The sequence below is a fragment of the Drosophila virilis genome, chromosome 5 (genome assembly GCF_030788295.1).
Source record: "Drosophila virilis strain 15010-1051.87 chromosome 5, Dvir_AGI_RSII-ME, whole genome shotgun sequence".
NCBI lineage: Eukaryota > Metazoa > Arthropoda > Insecta > Diptera > Drosophilidae > Drosophila > Drosophila virilis.
The window spans coordinates 15,969,239-15,985,296 of NC_091547.1; the positions used below are offsets into that span (position 1 = coordinate 15,969,239).

The 16,058-nt window shown below is 46.9% G+C and overlaps 2 protein-coding genes across 2 annotated transcripts; one reads left to right on the forward strand and one right to left on the reverse strand.

Moving 5' to 3' along the window:
- Window positions 1-107: 107 nt before the first annotated feature.
- On the forward strand, window positions 108-12,208 carry LOC6627020 (uncharacterized). Its single transcript, XM_002049694.4, has 7 exons — window positions 108-238; window positions 1,709-2,718; window positions 3,258-4,401; window positions 4,486-5,745; window positions 6,493-10,293; window positions 10,348-10,463; window positions 10,532-12,208. Exons 1-7 carry the CDS (start codon window positions 175-177, stop codon window positions 12,086-12,088), a joined length of 8,952 nt encoding a protein of 2,983 aa, XP_002049730.2. The 5' UTR covers window positions 108-174; the 3' UTR covers window positions 12,089-12,208.
- A 2,630-nt stretch (window positions 12,209-14,838) lies between these two features.
- Window positions 14,839-16,031, reverse strand: LOC6627019 (serine/threonine-protein phosphatase alpha-2 isoform). Its single transcript, XM_002049693.4, has one exon. The coding sequence runs from the start codon at window positions 15,875-15,877 to the stop codon at window positions 14,918-14,920; it is 960 nt and encodes a 319-aa protein (XP_002049729.1). The 5' UTR covers window positions 15,878-16,031; the 3' UTR covers window positions 14,839-14,917.
- Window positions 16,032-16,058: the final 27 nt, after the last annotated feature.

Consider the following 16,058-nt stretch of genomic DNA (forward strand, 5'->3'; position numbering starts at 1 on the left):
TTCGGCAACAGTATCGTATAATCATAGTCGTTAATATAAGGTTATAAGTGTGGTTCAACACACAGTGATACGGACGATCGCCAAATCTATAAAAGGTGCTCCGAACCTGGCCACAAAATTAGTCGCCCGATTCCACGTTTGTTGTTAATACGCGTCGGGTAAAACCCATCGATCATGAGACTGACCACATCAGGGGTAGCCCTGCTACTACTGGTATTACATGCCAATAATCCAAGTGGTACGTCAAATCAAGAGTGATTAGCAAGGATATGCTAGTTCAAGTGTGGTGCTTAAATGTACAAGATTTATTGTTACAAGGGTGTTGATAAATCAATACATATCGCGAATGATAAATCAAAGCAGAAATATCTAAATGGAATTCGAAAATCACTAAAAAAATTGTTTAAATATCCTTTAGGACATATTCCAAGGGACGATATTTAGCTAGTGCAAACCTATATATTATTATAAAGTGCATTATGAATTTTTTATCATATTACGAGTGTTATCTGTGGACAATGTAGCAAAGTCGACCAATTTTGAAAATAAATATGACGAAATTAAAAACAAGGATGAAAATGTTCGCTTGATGCGAATAATATTGATTATTCCGGTACTGTGTGTATGAAAAGAAATATACATTTAACGCAATTACGATAAATATTATATCTTGGATAATTTGCTTTCTACAATACGAAGATGATAATAAGTATAATATAAAATATAATATTTTTTATTTTTACTATAGTTGTTGACCTTGATTATCGCGTGTGCTAGTTTGTATTTGGGCAGCCATGATTTCTACGAATTGATAAGCTTTAAAAGGATTATCTATCGACTGTTGAAACAGATTAAGATTAAAGAATGGGGAATTTCGTGGCTGTTGCTTAATTGATAAGGTGCTAAGAAATCTTAATATTCTGTAAAATCAAAATTTAAAATAGTTTTTTTATGTTTATTAATAACTTTTACTTTTATCTTGCCTTTAAAAGTCATGTTTAAAATTTTTTAAGAATTTTCATGTGTAAGTTGCACTTATATAAATATTTGCTATCTCCGCCAATAACCGATGTACGTTGGTCGTACGCGGTAAAACGATAAAGCAATTGGATTGCCGGCTATAAACAACCAGAGGCCATATTTCCCCGAAACAAATAGCCGCTAAGTTGGCAAGTGTGAGCATGTGTATGTACGTGTGCTGACTTGGTTGCCAAGCTGATGGTGATAGAAAAATCTTCAGTGTTGCGTAAGCTGTCTCTCATATAAAAAAAAAAAAGAAAGTTTATTCCTCTGAAACTTTCCACTAGTCCCTATATTTTTGCATATATATTCACAAACTTCACAAACTCAAAAGACAATGCTAAAATATTAAAATTGGCAGATTAGATGGTTTGTGATCAAGACTTAAAATGTATGCAAACAAGTTTTTTTTTTTTTCTTTAAGTCATATATCTCAACTGCTAGAGAGCAGAGAGTGGTCTTCATCATGTATTTTCTTTTTTTACTCGTCGTTCGAAAACAATATCAAGTCTCAGTCTAGACTCAGCAAATGGTTAATAAAAATTAAGAAGGTCTCCAAGCAACAATGAATTTCAGCCTGCCAATATTTTAAAGTAATTGCAAAAGTGCTTTAAACACCAAAACTGTACAAAAGAATTACTATTCGGATTAAAACAAAAAAAAAACATACGTCTTTTATTTTTTTCAGACGCTTGGACACACAATTGGCACACAGGTCCAATTAATTGTTATATCTGCTCCAGTATAGAGGAGTGCTCGGCCGGCTCAGGCCTACTACAGAAATGTGATAGCAACGAGGCCCAGAGCTGCATGGCGGTCTTCGACAGCAGCGGGTCGGTCATTCAGCGAGGCTGCAGCGACAATCTGGCGGCAACGTGCAGTGAGACGGATGCCAAATGCTACGAGTGCCGCTCCAGTGGCTGCAACAATCTGAAGACCAACACCAAGCTTATCGACTGTGTGGTGTGCGACGCTCAAGATGATGAGCACTGTGTCAACGACATTGAGCTGGTCACGGAGACACGGCAGTGCAATGAGCAGTGCATTACGGCACTGTATCCGCGCACTAGCGAGGCGGGCGCACCGTTGGAGATTGTACGCACTTGTCTGGACGATCTGGACTTGGATGATCGCGAAGCTTGCGCCGAAGGTACAATGAGCACTTGTGTAGCCTGCGGCACGGGCAAGTGCAACACCGTCGAGATGGGCGTGCGCGGCAGCTGCAACGTTTGCACGGATGGCAACTGCGACAAGCCGGACTCTAAAACGTGCCGCGCTGTTGCCGCCAGCGGCCAAGAACAGTGCTTCATACAGCTGGACGAGACGGACGAAATAACCGAGCTAGGTTGTCTAAGTCAGTACAATGTGAGCGATGCCACGCTCTTGCAGCGCGAAAAGCGTATCTGGACGTGCTCCGGCGAGAATTGCAATCTGATTTCCGCACTGCCCACACCCCAAACCTGTAAGCTTTGCAATTCCCGCACCGACATCTACTGTGCCATTGAGCCGGCTCTGTCAACCTCTGAAACGGGATGCTCCCATCCTTTGAACACTGATTGCTATGCGCTACTGCGCGACGATGGTCACACAGAACGCGGCTGTCTTAGCACACTGGACGAGGAGGATTATATGGAATGCCTGGTTGGAAACAATGCCACCAAGTGCGTCACCTGCACGGGCGATGACTGCAATGTCGAAGTAAGTGCATATCTGCAGATTACTATTAAATTATATATCCTTATTATATACAAAATTTGAATCATGTTATCTGGGTTACCTTTCAAACTGGCAGCTGCCCGATATTTGAAAAAAATGTGGATATATTCAAAACTGCTTGACTACTTAGAAATTCCACACAACCAATTCAAAGCAATTCAAATAGATCGAAAATTGATGCGTTCCGAATGCAAAAAGTAACTTAGCGAAGTCGTCAGCTTGTGTGCATATCACATATCTTGTCACAATTTGCTTTTCAAATAATATAATATGTTTGATATATGAGATTAATTGAGATTAGATAATTCAAATTGAAGACAAAAAACTTTTTATAATCCGGGGATTTTTGACTGATTATTTCTTTAAAAGAATATATCTGATTTTAGTTATTAGGTTATTTTTTGACCTCCCATCAATATCCCAACATTTTTCTTTTAATTGGTTGGGGCTCAGCTTGGGACTGTTTATGTAGATTTTTCTTTGATTGTAATTATGGCAATATAAAAATGTTTCTTCTATAGCTGCAACCTTTGGAACGCCTAACCTGTCACGTTTGCGACTCTAGCGTTGATGGCAATTGCGAAGTGGCGCCCAATGCTGCCACCGTTTGCGTGAAGCATTCCGTGAATCAGACATGTGTGACCACCCTCGACTTGAACGGCAACACAGTACGTGGCTGCGGCGAGAGCTTGGACTGCATAAGCAGTGATAGTAAGAGCTGCCAGCGCTGTGTGGGCAACAACTGCAATACGGATAACTTGCGACGACGAGCCGATGGTCGGCCCGGGCAGTGGGCTCAGGAGCTGCCGCTGAGCTGTCTGAGCTGCGATGACACGACGACATGCGCAGCCAGCAGTCTGGAGGAGATTGCATGCGCCGGCAACGATGAATATTGCATGACAGTATTTGATGCAGCGGGCGCGGTCAATGCACGCGGCTGCAGCAATGTCGTGGAGGCCTCCTTCAGCGCATATTGCGATGCCAATGCCGGCAAATGCCACAACTGTAATTCAAATAGCTGCAACAGTGCCACCTCGCTGGACAGCTACACTGAGTGCATTTACTGTGATGCCAGTCAGAATAGCGAGTGCGTCCGAAATCCCACAGCTGTGACTGCTAGGCGTCAGTGCAATGGTCAGTGCATGACGGCGTATAGACCACAAAATGGAACCAATGTTTATGAGCTGGTGCGTGGCTGCTTGGACGACAAGGATCCCGAGGACCAAGAACGCTGTGCCATAGGCGCCGATAGTGAGTGCGTGGCCTGCACGGGCAATGCCTGCAATGGAAACGATCTCAGTCTAAGTACGCTCAGCTGTTACATCTGCAATGGCAATGAAGACTGCGAAGATCCAAATATGGCTGCTTGCCTCCACTATAGTCCTACGGATCGCTGTTACATGCTGTTTGATGACACGGCATCGGTAACGGCTCTTGGCTGTCTGTCCGAGCTTGAAGAGGATTTTATTGATAAAAATCTGGAATACTTAGTCTATTGCAATGAGAACAACTGCAATTCCTTTGAAAATATTCCAAAGCCCAACGAATGCACCACCTGCTCTTCCCTTGATGACGAAAATTGTGCCTCCAACCCGAGCAAAATCACCCAGTTCGATACATGCAGCGTGCTGCCAAACACTGGCTGCATGACGCGTGTGCTGTCCGGTGAGTTCAACTATTTGAATGAGATGCCCATAGTTTGCAATAGTTTCTGAATGAATTCTTATTACATGGCCCTTCACATTTCAGATAACTCCACGCAGCGCGGCTGTGTAAGTAGCTTGGCTACCAGTCAGTTGAGGGCGTGCCTGAAGGGCGAAGGCAATTGTGAGGTGTGCGAAGGCACCCTGTGCAACACGGAGATCTACCCGGCTGATCGTCGTCGCTGCCAACGCTGTAACTCAGTTGAGGATCCAAATTGCGGCTCAGCGCCCAACGCCGCCAGCGTCTGCCCGCGTTATGATGAAGCCCAGGGCTGTAGCGTTAAATTGGTGGATGGTGCCACTTATCGCGGTTGCCAGACGGAATTCCAGTGCGATGATTCCGACAAGCAGTATTGCCGCTCCTGCGCCGGCGACAATTGCAATGTGGTCGATCTAGAGATCTGGAATATTGGCTATCCGGGCAAATGGGTGACCCCGCCAATTAATTGCTATACCTGCGAGGGTCCAGCCTGCCAAGGCTCAAGTCTGGGTTTGCTGCAAAAGTGTGCCAACAACAATAACCAGAACTGTGCTACAGTGTTCGCTAGCAACGGTTCCGTGGTGCTGCGCGGCTGTACCGATGAGCTGTACGCCGATGCGGACCTCACGCAGTACTGCGATGAGACGCCCGGCAGTTGCAAGTTCTGCAAGTCGACTGGCTGCAATAATGCTAAGGAGCTGGACAGCTATTTAGACTGCCTCATGTGCGATGGGACCGATCAGGCTGAATGTGTACGCAGTGTCGGCGACATTTCTCGCAAAGTATCTTGTCAAGGCAGCTGCTTCACAGGACTGTATCCACGCAACCGATCGGAGCTGGACTCACCATTGGAATTGGCGCGCGGCTGTCTGGACGATCTGGATTATGACGATCGTACGGCTTGTGCAGCCGGCAGCTTGGATAACTGTGTTGCCTGCAGCAGTGCCGCCTGTAATAAGAACGACGTACCGGAGAATCGCTTAAGCTGCAACTACTGCGACGATGAGCAATGCGATCAAGTGAGCTCCCGAATTTGCACCTCATATCGGACTGAGGACGAGTGCTATATTCATGTCGGCGACCGCAGTATCGAGAGTATGGGCTGTGCTAGTGATCTAGAGAGGTCCTTCCTCCAAGCTAATCGACGCGACTTGCATCTCTGCAGCAGCGAAAACTGCAATGTCAAAGATGTGCTCAATTTGGATGGCGTTTCCTGCAATGTTTGTAACTCCACGGACGAGACCAATTGCATTGCTGGCGATTCCAGCCTCGCTGCCGTCTGTCAACATTACCTCTACCCGCAGTGCTACTCTCACATCTCCGATGGTAGGTATCAGCCAGGGGGTTCATTTTGTCCGAATTTTTAATTTTTAATTTTACCATACACAACCCCCTTCCCGACCCCACAAGGTATAAGAATTCTTGATAAGAATCAACAGACGTCTGTTTCTATGCAAAATAATCTCGGAATAGGCTTGATCGCATTACCATATAGCTGTCATTAGTCAAAATTAAATTTTAAAATAGAAACTTTTCATTTTTTTTTGTAAATTCTTGGGCTAACTAGGTATTAACAAATTTTATCATTCTCATAACATTTAAGCAAAAGCTTACCAGCAGTCAACTACGCTCTATAAAAAGAATCGGTAAAAAATTGATAATGCTTCGAAAAGTTTAAGATTTTCAAGTTATCCCGACTAAGCAGACCGATACTGATATTTATAAAATCATATAAAATCGGTCTCTTTTTTTTTTAACATATCGCTCCTTTATGAACAATGGGCGATAATAAAATCGCTTTACCCCCAAATTATAACCCATCCAGAAGAATCAATTATTTCATTAAGTACAATTAAAATATAAACATTTTGAAAAATGTTTAATTTTCAGCTTATACATTTTCTAGTATAGTTCTACCAATTTATCGAGAGGGCAGCTCTAGGTTTAGAAGCAATTCAAACAATGTGTTTAAATCGATTTTTTCGACAACCCAATATTTAAAATGCAAATACTATAGGTTGACAAGATCGATACGAGGTGACAATTGTATTCATGTTTTCTGTTCACCAATAGATGGCGTTTTGCACCGTGGCTGCCTTATGGACACGGACGATGTACTCTTTGACGATTGCATCAGCGATACGAGCTCCACTTGCCAGATTTGCGATGAAAATAACTGCAACAAGGGAGTGTATCCCGAGGACTGGCAGAGCTGTTTGCGCTGCGACTCCAATAACGACGAGAACTGCGAAAAGAACCCAACAACCTATGCCAGCTATTGTCCCTTCTATGAGGCAGGCGATGTGTGCGTAACCAGCTTAGAGAAGGGTCGGACTCGCCGCGGCTGCCAGTCGGAGATCTACTGCGATGCCAGCCAGGTGGCGAGTTGCCGCGTCTGCGAGAACGACAACTGCAACGTGGTGGATTTGGCAGCCAACTACGTGGGTGAGCCAGGCAAGTGGCAGGATTTGCCACTGAGCTGTCTGGTGTGCTCAGACCTAGAGAGCTGTGCCAGCGTCACAACACCAACCACCTGTGAGGGCAACAACAAGCAGCTCTGCTCCACTGTATTCAATGAGGCTGGCAATGTGATAGCTCGCGGTTGCAGCGACGCTGTCCTGACAGAACACGCCACCTATTGTGAGGCCAATGCCGACAAGTGCTTGCAATGTAAGTCGAACAGCTGCAACAATGCCAACAGCTTGACATCCTATGTAGACTGCTACCATTGCGATGCTGAGCTGGATGCTAGCTGCGGCTGGGAGACGCCCACGAAGACACGCAAGTGTCAGGGACAGTGCATGACTGGCTTGTATCCGCGCAGCTCTGCAGTGGACTCAGCGCTGCTGCCCACCCGTGGCTGCCTCGACGACCTGGAGGAGGCCGACCGTGAAAAATGTGCAGCTGGCAATCATGCCAGTTGCTCGGCCTGCACCGGAACGCTGTGCAATAGCGGCGATATTGTAGAGACGCCCCAAGAATGCTACACTTGCACAGATAGCTATTGCGAGGACATGGTTAAGTCCAAGTGCGTCGCCTATAAGGAGAAGGACCAATGCTACCTTGCATTTGACAGCAATAGCATCATCGGTATGGGCTGTGCTAGTGACTTTGAGACGCAGGTCGTCAACGAGCTAGTAGCCCAGAAGCGTCTGTTGCTCTGTGAGGGCCAGAATTGTAACCACCCCGACATCTTACCTGGTGCTAACAACTGTCTACAGTGCAACTCTCTGTCCGATCCGCGCTGTGCTACCAATCCCAACACATTGCTGTCCACCGGCATCTGTTCCATTTTGCCCTACACCCAGTGCGTCACGCATATTGACGCGGCGGGCACAACAACACGTGGATGCGTGTCCAACTTGGAAAGCAGTGACTTTTACGAATGCATAATGGGCACCTCGGAGAAGTGCGAGGTGTGCACCGGCACCAACTGCAATGGACTCAGCGTTTTCCCAGCGGATCGTCGTCGTTGTCATCAGTGCGACTCTGCGACTACGCCCGAATGTTCATCTTCTCCCAGCAGCAGTGCAGTGTGCCCTGTTTATGATGCCGAGGACACTTGTGTGACCACGTTGAAGAACGATGTCACCTATCGCGGCTGTAGCTCCAGCTTAAGCTGCACGGATCCCAGCAATACCAGCACCTGCCGCGTCTGCAGCAGTGACAATGCTTGCAACACAATCGATTTGGAGCGCCTGAATATCCACGGCTGGCCGGGCATTTGGCAAGAGCCACCCATCAGCTGCCTAACCTGCGCCAGTGCCTCCGAATGCAGCTCCGGCGGCGGCCAATTGGAAAAGTGCGAGGGCAGCGACAATTGTGTTACGGTCTTTGATGCGACCGGCGATTCCGTGACTGCGCGTGGTTGTAGCAGCGCGTTAGAGACGACCACGTCTAGCTACTGTGATGAACAGCCTGACAATTGTCCGCGCTGCAATTCCAATGGCTGCAATGTGGCGGACAGTCTCAAGGACTATGTGGAGTGTTTGGTGTGCGATTCCAGCGTGAATCCGGACTGTGTACGAGATGCCACAACGATCAGCCAGACTCGTCCGTGCCACCAGAGTTGCATGTCCGCTTTCCGGCCACTCTTCGGTGAAACTAGCGATCCCAGCTACGCACTAGTGCGCAACTGTTTCGATGACTTGGAGGAGCAGGATCGCCAGACCTGCGACACGGACGCCAACAAGTTTTGTGCCAGCTGCGAGAACGAGAAGTGCAACAATAAGGATCTGTTGACCACACGCCACAGCTGCCTGAGCTGTCGCGGCGATGAATGTCAGGACGCACAACCGGCCAGTTGTGCCAACTATCGCGAGACAGATGAGTGCTACATAGAGTTCGATGAGCAGCGCTCCGTCATTGCCCAGGGCTGCCTCAGTGAACACAGTCATGAGGAGATTTACTTGCTGCAGCGCTCGAAGCGACTGCTGACCTGCGCGGAGAAGGATTGCAACACGTTGGATTCACTGCTCGAGCCCCAAAGCTGCCTCTTGTGCAGTTCGCGCACAGATCGCAACTGCGCCGTGAATCCTAGCAGTGTGAGCAGCGCTACCAGCTGCGTGTTAACGGGTCTGCCAGAATGCTATTCACGTGTACTGAGTGACGGCTCCACAGAGCGTGGTTGCCTGTCCAGCTTGGAGGAGGATGAGTTCCTTGGTTGCTACAATGGCACCGCAACAGGCTGTGCTTCCTGCCTAGGCGACTCGTGCAACAAGGAGGTATATCCCGCAGATCGAACCTCGTGCCATATTTGCAACTCTGAAAGCGATGCCAACTGTGAGTCAACGCCCAACAGCCTGTCTGTGTGCCCCGTCTATGTAGCTGGAGATGCCTGCGTGACTAATCTGCGCGGCGGCATTACCTACCGAGCCTGCGCAAGCTCGCTAAGCTGTGAGCCCAACTCCAAGACCTGCGTCATCTGCGAGGGAGATGGCTGCAACGTTGCTGATCTGGCTGCTGCTTCAGATGATAATCACGGCAAGTGGCAGGATCTACCTCTAACCTGTCTTAGCTGCGTGGGCGCTGACTGTCAAGAGACCAGCAGCAGCAGCAGTAGCTCTGAGCGTTGTGCGGACAATAACGAGCAGGATTGTATAACAGTGTTCGATGAGGCCGGTGTGGTGGTCCGTCGTGGCTGTCAAGATGCCATTGAAGAAGATGAGCAGCTTGTCAGCTACTGCGCGACCAACTCCGCCAAGTGTCCGCTGTGCAAGTCCAACAACTGCAACAATGCAACTTCGATATCACAATACAAGAGCTGCATATACTGTGACTCATTCAAGAGCACATCCTGCTTGTCGGAGCCGACAAGCACGGCACACAAGCGCCGCCAATGCCAGGGCGACTGCATGTCAGCGCTCTATGGCAGCTCCGAGGCTGGCTTGGATCTCATACGCACTTGCTTAGATGATAAGGAGCCGGAGGATCAATTGTCCTGCTCGGCTGGTAATGATGCCAATTGCGTGTCCTGCTCGGGGGACGACTGCAATGTACATGCTGTGCCCGCGGATCGCTTAAGCTGCTACCACTGTGAGAACGAAGACTGCGAGGAGCCCGAATCCAAGAAATGCGAGATTTACAAGCCTAACGACAGTTGCTTCCTGTGGATTGACGAGGAGAACAGCATCAAACAGGCGGGCTGTCTGAGCTCTTTCCGCAACCAAGATCTGGAAAGTGTGATCAAGACAAAGCGCGTTGCTGTTTGCCAAGGCGAGAACTGCAACACACCCCAGCTTCAAGTTCCCGTCAAGTGCGCCGTCTGCGATTCTCGTGAGGATGCCACGTGTGTCACCAATCCCCTGGCAGTGGACAGCTTTAAGACATGTAGCCAGCTGCCGCATACGCACTGTGTGACCAAGCTGGAAAATGGCAAGTCTGAAAACTAGTTTGATAAAACTTAGCTTATTTATATTTTCTTTTCAGATGGTGCAACAATTCGTGGCTGTTTGTTTGACTTGCCACAGTCCGAGTTTGCGGCCTGTCTACTAGGCAACGATAGCAATTGCGAGGTGTGTGCCGAGGACGGCTGTAATCGCGAGGTACGTTTAACTGGATCCCAGTTTGTCGCCAGAGAGCAGGTTAATAATCGAACATTTCATCTCCCTAGATTTTCCCGGCTGATCGGCTGCAGTGCTACAGTTGCAGCTCGGCGGACGACAGCAGTTGCATTTCCAATCCCACCCAAACATCGGTATGCGCCTGGGTCAGCGATACGGAAACCTGCCAGACCCGGCTGGAAGACAATGTAACTACGCGTGGCTGCAGCAGCTCGATTGGCTGCAACGCCACTGACTACCGCAGCTGCCGCAACTGCGTTGGCAGCAAGTGCAACTCAATTGATTTGGCCAATCGTGTGGATGATGGTCAGCATGGTTTATTCCAAGACTTGCCCTTGAAATGTCACAGCTGCGAGGGCGATCATTGTCACAGCTCCCTGGGCCCGGCCGTGGAGTGTACACTGAACGCTGAGCAGGATTGCAAGACGGTGTTTGAACAGGACGGCAGCACGGTACGCAGACGCGGCTGTGCCGACGATGTGGATGATTATGAGGATCTCTACTGTCGGCAAAACCCCGAGCTCTGCTTCACTTGCAAGTCCAACGAATGCAACGATGCCTGGAACCTGGCTGATTACACAAGCTGTGTCTTCTGCAACTCGGCGACAGATACTGAGTGCATTACCTATCCACAGAGCGCCGACCTTGCCACGCGCCAGTGTGTGGGCAAGTGTATGGTGGCATTGGTGGGCAAGGATGTGTTACGCAGCTGTCTGGACGACAAGGAGGCATTCGATCGTGTTGCCTGCACCAGTGACGAAAGCGGCAACAACTGCGCTGCCTGCGAGGACGGAAAGTGCAACACATTCCCCTTCCCGGCAGATCGTTTGAGCTGCCACGTTTGCACTGGCAGCAGTGACTGCAGCTCAAGCCATACACAATCCTGCATCGCCTATGAGAAGGACGACTTTTGCTTCGCCAAGTACAACGATGGTGCCGTCGAACTTATGGGTTGCGCGAGCAGCCAAAACAGCAGCGATCTGGAGCATTGGCGTGAAGCCAATCTGTTGCATGAATGCACAAGCAACGACTGCAACGAACTGAGTCGCCTGCCTTCCAGTGACGTTTGTCTGGCCTGTGACTCCAGCAAGACGCCCGACTGTGCCCAGTCGCCCACTGACGTGTCCAGCACGCAAACCTGCCATGCACCCTTGGCGGACTGCGTCACCCGAATAGAAAATGGACACACCATACGTGGCTGCCTGAGCAGTCTGAGCAGCACCGAGGGCACCGCCTGTGTGGCCAATGGCACCTGTGCCGGCTGCGCCGGTGAAAAGTGTAACGTAGACATCTTCCCGGCCAATCGGCGGAGGTGTCACATTTGTGATTCAACCAGTTCCAACTGCGAAGAAGAACCAAATCATCTGGCCATTTGCCCCATCTATGCCGCTGACGACACTTGTGTCTCTACCCGTGGCTCCGACAACTACATACGGCGCGGCTGCGGCAGCCAACTTGAGTGTGAGCTCGATGACGAGGACCATTGCAATGTGTGCAATACAGATGGCTGCAACACGGTCAAGTTTAACGGCTCCGCTGCGCTCAGTGGCTTTGGAATTGCATTGACGCTCCTCTGCGGCCTGGTAGCCAGCGGCTGGCGGCTTTAGTAGCACCTGATCCCCATCCACCTATCACTTACTTGCCATAGCTCATAGTTAAATAGATGTACATAGAATATATTCTATACGAAAAAGCTTAAATTAAAACGACAATATTTTAGAATCATATACATATACTGAGTACTTTTTCTTTAATTTCAGCGGATTTACCCACAGCTCCTGTGTTATGATTCGCCCGTACTCCTAATTTACTTATAGTTTTGAGTCAATCAGTTATAAAAAAAAATCGATCGAATTGTAAGCATAAATGCTTCATTCATGGGTATTTCCACAAAATTTTACACAGTTGCGTAAACTTAAGTCTCTTAAAGCAAGGTAACTGCATTACAAATTTTAGCTTCCAACCTCTTAGACGCGGCTAATATAAACTTCCTTTGTACGGATCAAGTTTTTTCTCCCCCTTTTTCGTAAGAACACAAATGAAGCTTTCGACAATATGACACGATATTAAAATAGAAGCTGGCAAGCTAATGCCATCAAAGAGCAATGCTTTATGTTACTCATGGTCATATACGATTTATCTTAGGCTTCTTTATCCTATCGCGATTTTGCCCAGTAGCTTTGTATTTGGGATAAAATTGCTGTCCCCTAAATTGCCACCCATAAATCTGAGCGTAATTGCTTATTGCCATGTCCAGCAATTAAAAGCAAATCAAATGGCAAGGCGACAAGTATTTTTGTTGGTCTTTTTATTCGAATTGCTATAAGTTCATAGAGTGCCGCCAGTTGACCACACAAATTGTCAGTTGTAGCTAATCTTGATGGCAATAGAAAGTGACAAATTGAACTAAAATTCGTTTAGGGGGAGCTTACGTGCACCCAAGTTTCGCATTTATGTGAGCTCTATTATTCTACAATTTGGACTGTACAAAAATTTCAATTTGTGCTTTGTTCAGGCCCATGATGAGTTTAATCTTAAACTACGGCAATTTCCATTTGCATTTTATTTCCAATGGTTGCGTTTGGCAATTTCTTCAAAACTCCTTAGAAGCAAGGGGTGGGTAAGCACAGTTCCCGGTTGACAAGTTTCACTTTTCAACTTTATTCGAGCACGAAATTGACGTGGCAGACGCACAAGATTTTTACGTCTAGCCCCTAAAGGCAATGCGAGTGGAGTTTTGGGAATTGAAAGAGTTTGGTACACACGTTTCTCTGTGTCTAGCCTGGTTGTAAACAAATAATGTAAAAATTCGTATATACATGTGTTTACACTTTTCACAATTTAACAAACATGAAGTATCCATATGCCTAATACTCTGCTACCAGTATATCGATCAAATTGTTTGAAAGGGTATTTTTTTTAATTGGGTTTGTGATTTCAAGACAGTAAAGTAGATAGCTCGAAACGGTGACCTTTGATGCTATAAATTTTAGGATTTACAGTAAGGCAAAATAAAAGTATTTAAGTTAAACAAGTAAGAAGCTCTAGTCGGGTTTTCCCGACTAGGAGATACGCTGAATCCACCAACCCAGCTCGCGCTACGAGCTCATATGCTGTAACAGTAATATATATTAAAAAAAAAAATAAAACTAAAATAGTTGACTCAATAAAACTAATATACCGCCCCTGCAATACCAATAGACGATAGTCTTCATAATCTAAAATCACATACAACCTAAGACGTTTAATCGTAATTCGCGCTTTTATTTACGAATGAAGTACACAAATGCGTGTCTTGAGCTAGATATTTGTTCTGTGTAAAATTAGAATTTACCCACATCCAACAATCTTTGATTCCACGAAATGATCGATCACAGCACCTGCCAAGGCCGTGTTGTTGCTTTAATCGCAATCACAGTTGATAACTCCATGCAGCTGTCACAACAAACCGCCCGTTAACCCAGCTGTTGTTGACCAATTTATTTAGCCCCGTTTATAGAAGTGGTTGCTGCTGCCGCCGCCCAGTGCATACTGCCCACCACTCGCCACTCAGTTGCTGACAGCGACAGCCACATTTAAAATCTATTAGTTCACCAACTGCAAATGCCGGCAATTGCCAAATGGGCAACTGGCGGCTGGCGTCTGGCGACTGCCTGTTTCTGTTTTCTGTTCATGTCCGCGCCAACAGAGAGCAAACAAATTTAATAAAGCGTCGCATTCGCAACCAAAACTGGACCTCATCCCCGCCAGCCAACCCGGCAGCAAGCCAGCGCTTCGTATGCTGTAAATTATGTGCAACAAATAAATTATTTTCAGCTCTGTCATTTGATTAAAATGTTTAAGTGCAACACCAGGCAATGGAAAATAAATTGCAATGATGTTGCACGCTGACGGCCACAGGGCGGGCCAATCTGTTGCATGCAACATGGTGACCCAACTGCTGCAAGATCTTTAACCAAGCTTGTGTCTGCGATTCAATCAAGGTGACACCCTGTTTTGTTTGCTCTTTTGTGTTTAATGATTGTTTTTAAATAAAAGTAAAGTTTTTGAAAATGGAAAATGTATAAAAAAACGTCGCACTTGCTTGATCAAGAATATGTATATATTATGGGGTCGAAGATGCATCCTTCTGCCTGTACATGGCATCTTTGATGCCGCTTCCCAAATTAGCATATCAGCTTTAACAGCAACGTTTAATAAGTAGTAATAAAAAACTGGCAAACCAAAATCCATCTCCTTTTCTATATCTCTACTATTTCGCATTTGTAACAATTTACATAGCATCTAGCTTTTATCAAGATTTGCAGCCAATTGATCATATGAAGCACCCCATTCACATTAAAAATTCCAATAAAAAGATATTTACAAAATAATTTATACGACTTGTAGCTCACACAGAAACACATCACATCAATATTGCCTTCAGATCACAAAGGTTAAACCTTGGTCTGTACCTTGCGTAGACCCGACTTCTTGGACGGCTTCAGAACAAAAAACGAACACATAAGCGTCTCATCGACGGACATCATAGCACCTGCGTTATCGAACTCGCCGCAGTAGTTGGGGGCCGAGAAGATTGTTATAAGCTGGCGCTTGGCAAAGAACTCGTACCCATCCTCGACTACTTGATGAGCACGACAGATCAAATCAAACTTGAAGCGATGCACAAACTTGCCCACCGTATCTGCACCGAATGTGACACTAACTCCACGATCATTATCGCTCCAGCCCATAATCTTGGCATCCGGATCGGCCCATAGCAAGTCGCAGAGCAGACCCTTGTCAGGGACCTCGCACGGTCGCGGTAGCTTAGTTATTTGGGTCATGTTGTTCAGCTCAGGACTGAGCCCACCATGACAGCAGAAAATCTTCGTGTCCACAATGGCAGCCACCGGCATGCAGTTATAGCAGTCCACAAAGGTTCGCCACAATTTGATAGTATAACGCCGCTTACACTCATCATAGAATCCATAGATGCGGTTGATGCCAGCACTTTCGTGATTTCCACGCAGAACAAAGAAGTTTTGTGGGAACTTGATCTTGTATGCGAGCAACAGGCATAGCGTCTCAATGGATTGCTTACCACGGTCCACATAATCGCCTAGGAACAAATAGTTTGAGGCGGGTGGATAGCCGCCGTAGTCAAACATCCTCAATAAATCCGTAAACTGGCCATGTAAGTCGCCGCAAATCTTAACCGGCGCTGAAAGCTCCAGCAACATGGGCTGCTGAAGAAAAACATCTCTACAGCGCAGGCAGAGCGAACGAATATCCGTCTCGGTAAGATGCAGTTGCTTGATTCGCCGGACGTCAATAATGTTCAATATAATTTGGTCGATGTTTGCTGCTTCCCCGACTATTGAAAGACGCTGCGACTGCGTTGCTTGCACCGCCATTTCGAGCTCCGCTTTAAACTCCGATGCGGATGCGACTCGTGCAGCATACAACGAGAATTTGACTAGGTATCACAATGTTAACGGTTGGAAACATACAAAATGGGCAGCATCTACTTCTATTGATAAAATGGTACAAATGTTGACGTGACGATTAGTACTGACAAATGCCGCCAGGCTCCAC